Source organism: Nematostella vectensis, chromosome 3 (assembly GCF_932526225.1).
Source record: "Nematostella vectensis chromosome 3, jaNemVect1.1, whole genome shotgun sequence".
In the NCBI taxonomy this organism is placed as follows: Eukaryota; Metazoa; Cnidaria; class Anthozoa; order Actiniaria; family Edwardsiidae; genus Nematostella; species Nematostella vectensis.
The window spans coordinates 3792621-3802432 of record NC_064036.1 but is presented as its reverse complement, the minus strand read 5'-3'; the positions used below and the strand labels follow the sequence as shown (position 1 = coordinate 3802432).

The window sequence follows — 9812 nt, the reverse complement described above, 5'->3', positions numbered from 1 at the left end:
TTGCCTGGCACGGGCACCGCCGCCCTTGCTTGCGATAACGATGCGCGACGCTAGGATCGGGGTCAAAGCGGATGGTTGCTGGCAATCGGGGGTAGTTTTTCCTGTGGTGCTCTACCAATCGCTGCTGAACAAGAGCCCCCATCTTGTTGGTCGAGCACACCCACATATCGCTTGGGTGGGCCTGCTCGATCGCCGCGTCGAACGCCACCCCATCCCACTCCTCTCCAAACACCTCAAGCTGTTGGGAATCTGGCTGACACCAAATCCGGCCCTTTATGTCGTGGAGCCTGGAGGAGGGCGCGGCAGAGCCGCAGTCGCATGTACTGTACGGCTTTCCGCAGTCTTCACACAGGCAGCGATAGCCGGACTCGAACCAGCGGATGTTCCCTTGTGCCCACTCCTTGAGCATATCGTGAGGCCCCTCTTTATCTCCCCAGGGCGGGACCTGGCCATAGTCGCCACAACACACTACCTGTACCTTACAGCACTCGTCAATGATGATTACTTCTGCGAGACGGTCGAGTTTGTGCCACAGCTCGGAAGGTCTCCACTCCTCTATCGGCTTCTCCGCTGGTATGCAGAGGTAGTGGTGATAGGTTTGAGCCTTCACCGCGAGGCGCGGGTTGTTGCGATGGTCGTGGGCGAGGTCGTTCTCGGGGGTGAGCACCAGAACGTTGCGGCCGCAGAACATGCTCACCGCCCAAACGGTCTTCCCTGATCCTCCTTGGCCGGCTAGATACATATTTGCAGAGGTTGCGGCCACTAGATCGCACGGCAGACTCGGCGCAGTGCTTGGCTCCCTTGCCAAGCTCCCCGACTTCTTCGGACCCCAAGCCGCTTCGGGTCGCCACTCGTACCCAGGCTTCTTGTGGCGCCACTCTCCATACCTCGGATTTCGCTCCACCAGCTTTACACCACTGGGCACCGCCTTTGCGTATATGGCATCTGTGCACACTCGGAGGACGTCTTCGCGAGGGATCCGCCTCAACATGCGTCGCAACGCTATGTTTGTGTACGCCAAGACGAAGGCCCTGATATGGTACCACTGTGAGCGCCGGACGCCGTCTTTGTATTGGATCAGATGAGCCCCGTCGGCATGCTCGAAGTTAAGTAAGTGGTCGGTGCCCGCAAGGAGGTTTGTCAGATACGCGGCTTCTTCACGGTCGCGGACTACGATCGAGGACTCGTCGCCATGGCGAGCGCACTTGCCTACGAAAGGGACAGCGAGATCTCGACCCTCGGGGTACTGCGAGTCTTCGCCGCCGGGGCGGCGCGCGATGGAGTGGGTGAACTTGATGGAGTCCTTTTTTCCGACGCTGTACAACACCTTCCTCGCCGTGGCCATGACGAGGTCACCCGAGTCTAACAGGTCCTTGAGCTCTGGCGTGGTGATCCAGCCCTCCCGGAAGTGTAGGGGTGGCAGGCCTCAGAGAACTCCCACTCGGTCAGCTGAATAGCCCCGGTTAGTTGAAGAACCTCGCTCAATGGCCGTCCCACAACATCCGCGATACGATACACGTTCGTAGGGAAGCCGTATTTCCGTACCAAATCAATGGCGTCCGAGGCGCCGCCGAAGACACTGTCCTCGCATCCCAGGTACGCCGCACGCATGTCGATGTGCGCATGAGGCTGCGCCCCTAAGTTTTCCTTGCTATTCCACACTTTGGACTCAACCTGCGCCGCTCGCCAGACGTCCCTGTAAGAGGCGCTGGCCTGATGTTCTTTCTTTGGGTCCACTTTTTGAAGCGATACCCCATTGCACCGCCCATCGAGTGCGTAGCTTCGGTGTACTCTTAGTAGGCTGGGTGATCATCAGGGAGCCATTGAGGATCATATCCTGTCTCGCCTGTAAACGCCCTGTCGATAGCCAGTCCGTCCTGTCCCGATCAGTACAGTTTGCCTTCGTGCGTGACTATAACGCGCCCGCACAGCCAGATCCTCGTGCTTCTGGGGATCGCCCTGTTTATAAAGCGAATGAGCACCTCTCGCACTTTTGCCTCGCGCGTTTTTGTGGCGGCACTGGTAGCGCGAAGCGCTGCCTTCTCCTGACATAACGAACGAAGCTTCCCCTCAGCCTCGAAGTCTAAGCCGTGGACGCTCGTGATCGCAGGTGGTTCGGTCGGAAGCTCCGCCCAGGCGTGGTTATTGTGGCAAGGGATAGTGACCCTCGCCTTAGTCTTGTACTTCCCCGAGTCCCACAGGACGTTACCCAGGGCGTCCACGGCTACTAGCTTTACCCCGAGCTTCTTTTCCATCTCAAAGAGGTCTTCTTTGGTGCATCCCGTAGTGGCTAGCTTCTTGTCAAATCGCTCGAGGATCTTGCCTCGCGTCTTGGTTAGACCAAGGGAGCGCGAGGTGCCGCGATTCCTCAAGAAGTCGGCAACTTAGCTCACAACACAGTTAGCGAAGGCGTCACTCCCCTCTCGCTCAAACATTGGCCCAGGCTCCCCATTTTGCTCAGGTAAAGGGCGAAGCTCGTATCTCACGTAGACGAGGTACTCTCGTCCTTTCTCACAAATACCCGCATCGATGCCTTCCAGGGCGCCGACTGCGATTTGGTCCGCTCTTTTGACTAACGACCCACCAATCTTGTGCTTCGAGCGCCCTTCCTCCTCCGTGATTGGCGCCAATGGCTCTGCGGGGGCCTTACCAACGACCGTGAAGAGTCTGTAACGCCGGTCGGGGTCTACCATCTCGAGCACCAGTGGCAGCACTGCGTTTGCCTCAGAGACTCTCGCTCGTGCGAGACCCACCACACCGAGCCGTCGTCATTAGTATCAGGCCCCCGCATAACCGGCTTTAGAGCAATGACACCTGCTCCACCAAGATCTCGTATCTCCTGGTAAACACCGGCGCTTATGTCTTGGCCCCGAAGAGTGGCGTCCACGCTTGGGAACCGAAGATGGGCGCCGCCGACGAAGAGAGAATAGTACTTCTCGGTGTCTAAGCCCTCTGGGCCCTCTTGCCGCCGTTCCAGCAGCAATGGGTCGAACTCGCGCCAAACTTCCTCTGGCCGCGAGCTCGCCGGCATGAGCGGCTTAAGCAGCTTGCGCTTGGCATCCTCGGGGATGCCCTCGTCTAGGATGTTCTGGACCAACCCTGCCAGTACGGCGGGCGCCTCTTTGTCAGGCATGCTTTTGAGGATCTCCTCTATGTAAGCGTCCATGTTCGGGTATACCTTGTGCCACCCAGTCTCTAACTGCCCGTATCACAGCCGGCGGGACGAGTGTTTGGGTATGCCTTGTGCCACCCAGTCTCTAATTGGCCGTACCGCGGGCTGCGATGTCAGACAGGACGAGTGCGAACCATTCCCAAGCGCGCCTCTCGATGCCGCGCATCCTCTGCCCTTCACGATTCGCTCCGCAGGGGCGGCACAACCGCGTCTCCGACTGCGTCCCTATGCCGCAGATCCTGCACGGCACGGGGAGGAGGCTGCCCTTACGGAGCCTTTGGAGGTGCACCTTGCAGTAGGTGTCCATGCACCTCTGGCCGCACGTGTTTGCATGGCCGGCCTTTAGCCACCCGCAGTAATTTTTTCCGCGCTTCATCCTTTGAACGCTCGGTATACCACAGGACAGACGGAGGTCTAATTGCAAGGTTCCCACTCGTTTCTATGAAAGGCCCAGTCCCGCTGCTGTCGATGGACAGCGGATTAGTGATTGCTAACCATTGCCAATTACTCATCTACGCGGAGTGCGTCTTGCGTAGACGCAGATTAATAACCAGCAATTATTAATCTACGCGAAACGCGTTTCGGTGTCACCGAAAGTCCCCAGCCTGGGATGGGGCTGGGGGGTCGGAGGGGGGATTCGCGCCTCCCAAGCCTAAGACGGGGCTAGGAGGCCCGGAGGGGCGATTCGCGCCTCCAACTCGTTTCTATGAAAGTCCCCAGTCCCCCCCTAAGACACACACCAATTCCCAAAATAGACGCAAGCGTGGAAGGACCCCGATACTTTTCACTGTATGTCATAGCGAGCTGTGTATGGGGCTAGGACGAGTCAAGTATAAAACATCTCGCAAGAAGTAACATGTTGTGATGTTTTATTAACGAATAACATAACGTATTCCAGCGTATGTTTTGAAGTATGATCTATTTACTCATTTTATCTGATCCAGGATGAGGTTCGATCCTAAGCAAATGGCAATGGGGAAGGTTGTTTTCATCTGTTCCTTTTTATTTTCTAACATTTACAGTATCAGTACTTTTTTATGGCTCCGTCTATTTAAAGAAAGAAAAAAGTCCACTTAAACGCCACTCCTTAACAAAAACTGAGGTTTCAAACTCATGTGTGTTTGACTGATACAAGTAGATCGGGCTTATAAAAGTGGACCATCCTTCGAATATCTCTACGAATGAAATTATAAAACATATTTGCTTTTGATAAAGAAAACGTATTTAAAAACTCTAAAATCGAATAGATCTGAATGTTCAATCTGGCCAAAGACTGGTTTAAGGAAACAGAAGTAAGCTAAAGCATGCTTTTCAAATCGCTTTACTTCTTGATTTGTCTGTCTCGATCTACCTATAAAAACTGTAGAGTGGTTTTCAAAATCTCGTGCAACAAAATGTAGTTAAATGTAATAGTCAAGCCAAAACAAAATACAACAAAGACATTACAGTGTTTTAGCACTAAATAAACTAAATAGTATTTCACGTTTTTGAAAACCACTCTAATCACATCAGACTAATGGCTGTTACAGAAGGGATGCATAATCATTGAGGATAAGGAGAAGGCACTATTCCAAAAATACCGTCCCAGGCTCACAAAATGTGTTATTAAGGGAGGTGTATGGGAACAAACCAACACACGGTTTAAATGTTTTACACCTCTGTGTAAACAGCATCATTTTGCTGACGTTTTCAATATTTAGCCCTTCGTCAAATTAAGAGACTAAAGCTGGATGGGGGCCTGTATCTATACAGCGATGTAGTGTAAAAAGAGAAATAAGCAAATAATTGTCGGGGTAAAAAGCCATCCCATTGGGAGTACTAACTTGAATAATCTTGAATTAAAATCGTTACATAATAGTACCAGAATTTTCAATAGTGTGAGTTGGCTCCTGGCTAAAATTCAGGCTATATGTTAATATAGATAATTTCCCTTGGGTCCTATTGTGGGGTTGCGAAGCTGTTAATGCTAATACTCTATTTGCTCCTCAAAGATTACCGTTTTTGTAGAATGCTATTGCAGGCTTCTCACTATACCCACCCACTGAAGTAAAGCAGATCTTCTTATTAGGTGGCTGCAAAGACAGATCTGTGCTCATCAAATTGTCAAGCATGGCGTTGGCCGCACTACGCTTAGCATCCTTTTTTGAGCGCCCCTTGCCAGTTGCTGTAAGTGTACCAACTGTGACAACCATTTCAAATTGCCGCATGTGTGGGGGCCCCTTAGCCTTTACATCTTTGTATTCAGGGTACTGCCAGCCTTTCTTCACAGTCACTTCCTGTAGACGACCAACTGAGTTAAGATGAGATGCCATGGCTGTTTTTGATGTCTTGTTCTGTAAAGGTACAATGTGATAGGTTTGTGTTTTGCACAAACACTAAGATAGACAAAATTTTGTAAAACTACAGATTCTCATACTGTGATTAGCAGACGACTTACAAAAAGATGGTCTTTAAAATCAAGAGATTTCTTTATCTTTTCCAGTGTTGCAGAAGCAGCGTTCTGCTTTGCTTTCTTCTTTGAAGGCCCAGTTCCTATGCCAGTAAAATCACCAGCTTTGCAGTTTATGGTGAATGTCTGATTGTGAGGCATTCCAACTGCAGATACCTGCTCAAAATCAACTTTTATCCCCATCTGCACGGCTAGCTCCAGTAATTCGCTGATAGGAGTCTTGGGTTGAGGTGCTACTGGGGTAGGCCCTATCAGCTTTGTTTCCTCCTCTACAGGAGTGCCTTGAGGTGGTGGCAGGGCCCCATAGGTATAGGCCATGACTAGCTGTTAGTAGAAGACAAAACAAAACACCAAGATATCATACAAATGAACATGTATCTACCAGATTCAAAACTTCTTGCTTTTAATTGCTTGACAATCAACGTTCCAAAGCAAATTTCTAAAAATAACTTTTCCATTGATGATACTGTTAGAAAGAATGACTTTTTAAATGCTTTTGCTCTTGTTTACCTTTATTGGTTGATACTTTTGTCCAAAAACAAAAAATGATTCTTATAAATCAGGATCTATGTATGTCTTAAGGGGAAAATTCTCACTCTGGAAGCTATGCTTTTCAAAATTATTAACAGAGTGTGAGAGTGCCAACACCTTGGTTGGATGCATATCCTCAAGACCATTTATCCCTTAGACTGATGCCTGAGTATCTTCATCTTGTTGTGTTTATTTTTAATTTATGAATTTTTTGGGTTGTGGGTACTTCCCAAAGCCGGTACAGGCCGGTTGAGGGGTCAATGTGTTTACCAACACACCCTAAAAAATTATGCTTGCCTCACTGCCTGAGAACAATGCCTTTTTCGCAAGCTTAGGTGCATACAACAGTGTAAGCAAATTCTGCTTGATAGACAAACAAGCCTCCATTTAGTTATGGCTGATATTCTAACAGATAATTTTTTTTATGTTAAAACCATTGGGGAAACCACAGGGAGCCCAAATTAGTATTTTCCTTTATAAAGTATTTTCCTTTATAAATTCATAGCAGCAGTGTCAACTCACTTTTGATATTTTTCTTGTATATTCACCATTTCTAAAAAAGCTATGCATATCATCCCTATCAATGAGTCCAGTCATGTACAAGTAAAAAAAATACTATTTTCTTGGTTAAAGATATTCACTTGCTAGAAATGGCATATATGTGATCCAGTCCACTGGTGTATCTCACAGCACAAGTCTAAAAAGGCCTAGTTATTTTGATTAAAATCTAGGGGTGGTGGATTAACCCATTGACTCCTGGCTATTATTGAGCTGAATTTACAAAAAACAGACTGAAAACAGATACCTCCCCCCCTATTCTGAGTTTTATACAGCCCATCAAAGTCAAACACAGCTGCACCTAGTCAGCAGTATCCAAGCTTTCCAACAGTGCTTTGCGGTCCCCACTTTTAATCCCTCGTCGTTGTGCTGAAGCCAGCACGAGTTGATGGTTGCTTGTATTTTTCATCAAAAATACAGCTATGAGCATATTAGGAGAGTGTCTCAGGACATCATGAAGTCTTTTGGGGCATAATTGAGTGCTTTGCTTATGGATATTTGCAAGCAAAGGTGGATTCATGATGTTTTTTTTTTCTTGTTTGGCTTTGCCTGGATGAGAAAATAATTTTCTAATGAATCACCACAGCTCTCCTAAATGCTGTCTTTTCTGAAACCAAATTGATTCCAAAATTGTTTACACTGCTATTCTGGGTCTGTATGACCTGGAATTGATTTGTTTGGCTTTGGGGTGAAAAGACTTGATTTGTTTGGCTTCGGGGTAAAAAAACGTCTGACTTTGGGGAGAGGAGTGTTGACTGGCCCTCCCCAGAATGCTTTGCAATCCGTAAAGGCATCTTCGTGGTTTTACAAGCCTTCAAGGAGTGGAAATTGTGTTTTGAGGCCATGGAAATGAACCTGGAGGATCAGAACAAAGGTATCTATTTGTGTCTTGAGCCCTTAGACTGATGCCAGAGTATCTTCATCTTGTTGTGTTTAGTTTGCATTTATGAATTTTTTGGGTTGAGGGTACTTCCCAAAGCCGGTACAGGCCGGTTAAGGGGTCAATGTGTTAATTAAAAAGCTATATATTCCATATACTCTTACTTTTGCAAACCTTTTCGGGAGAAACTCAGCTTTGAATTTAACAGGCATAATATAAATCCCTACGATTACAATGGCTTAACAAATAATTCACAACAAGCACTTCAATCATTTTTTTAAAAGTAAACTGCTGCAATATCTTCATAGGTTATCAATACATTATCTTCTGTAATTGTCAATACCGAACATGTTATTCGATTGCGTATAATATTGCTTGTTAAAAACACACAGAAAATCTATCCCAATCTATTTATGCAAGGAATCCCCCTCCCATTTGGCAAGGATCACAAATAACATTATTCATTTAATACACTGATTGTGATCTACCGGTATTAGCACCTTGAAATAGCGACTTCAATGTTTTAGTAACATACTTGTTTGTTTCCTTTGTGTGTGAATGTTATCTGATAGAATAGAACCTTATCGTGTCATGATAAAATTATGACAACTCGAATAGAATAAAACATTAAATGTTCTGCAAGTAAAACTATTCAAGCACCTCGAGATTAAATTACCTTACTGGTTGTACTACCGCTAATTCTGGAATTTTGCCGTCAAAATGGCGAGTTTTTTCCGAGAAAGACGAAGATCTGTAAGTAGAAACTTGTCCGCCATTACACTAGAGCCAAGTCACTGGAAGCACTCGGCAATCCAGACACAGGAAACCCAAGATCAGTTATATCCTGGGAGTCGAGGCAGAGAAAAATGTGATGCCGAAACGACAAGCGTGTTGGACGTTGAATTTTCAGTCACCATAATATTTCTTTAATCTTTAATAGTTATACTCCTAAAAAACAGTTAAGACTATAGTAGGAGTTGAAAAAGAAAATACAATATGTAAATACAAAAGAAAAATATAATAATAATAATTATCGGCCATCGGAAAAATAATTTAGGTTAAATTGAAAATGAAGCATAAATATATATTAATTGAAAATTATTGAAATTAGATATTTGATAAAATTAAATAATTAATTATATATACATGAAATTAAAATTATCATCAATAGAGTGAATGCCATAAATGCATGAAACAGCCAACCAACAAGAATCAACCCAAGCGCGAAACAAAGAATCTTTGCCTCACCCTTGAGCCAACTCCCGCTAGTTTGGCAGCCGCTCCATGCATCCATGGCATGCACCCTAAAGATCAGAAACTAGTAAAAAAAAATATGTTAATTGTTAATGTAAATGTTAAATAAAAATAAATATATCTTTTCATGCATATATATATCAATAGGTATTATTAATTGGTTTGGACTTTTAATAATAAACTGTCCTTGAACTTAGCTAACGAATCTGGGATTGTAGATAAATTTATACTGTTCCAAGTTCTTATAGTTCTTGGGTAAAATGAATATTTATAAGTGTCATTCAATGTTACAAGTTGATGGAAGGGCGCGCAGTTGGGTTGTCTTGAGACTCTTGTGATAGGTGTTACTTCGGGTGGAAAAGATATACCAACAAGGCCATTGTAGATTTTATAGAACATATGTGCTTGATTTAATTGCCTACGTTGTTCCAAGGATTCCCATCCTAGTGAGTTGATCATAGGAGAAACACTACTATAGCGTGAGTAATCATTGAAAACAAATCTTGCTGCACGTCGTTGAATCATCTCAATCTTGTTTATATTACATTGTGTATATGGATTCCATGCACTGGTGGCATATTCTAATTTAGGACGAACAAGTGTTCTATAGGCAGAGTCCTTTACTTCAGGAGAACAGGAGAACAACCAGATAGAATGCGTTTCAAAAGGCCAAGGGTAGAATTTGCCTTTTTGCAGATGTTATCACAGTGTTCGTTCCATGATAGATTATCAGCGATGGTTACTCCTAAGTAGGGGGTAGAAGATGCTTGGGTTATACGTTTTCCATCCATGGAGTAAGTAAACTTAACAGGTATTTTCTTTCGAGTAATTCCTAAATGATAACATTTAGAAACATTGAATTTAAGTTGCCAAGTTTTTGACCACACAGATAAACGATCGAGGTCTTGTTGTAAAGCTTGACAGTCCTGTAATGAAGCTACCTCTCTATATAATACACAGTCGTCTGC

At 45.5% G+C, this 9812-nt stretch overlaps 1 protein-coding gene across 1 annotated transcript; it reads right to left on the bottom strand.

The window, feature by feature from the left end:
* Positions 1–4024: 4024 nt before the first annotated feature.
* LOC5514212 (interferon-inducible double-stranded RNA-dependent protein kinase activator A homolog A) lies at positions 4025–8404 on the bottom strand. Its single transcript, XM_001634348.3, has 3 exons — positions 8267–8404; positions 5610–5945; positions 4025–5505 (listed from the first exon to the last, which is right to left on the bottom strand). Exons 2-3 carry the CDS (start codon positions 5937–5939, stop codon positions 5158–5160), a joined length of 678 nt encoding a protein of 225 aa, XP_001634398.3. The 5' UTR covers positions 5940–5945; positions 8267–8404; the 3' UTR covers positions 4025–5157.
* Positions 8405–9812: the final 1408 nt, after the last annotated feature.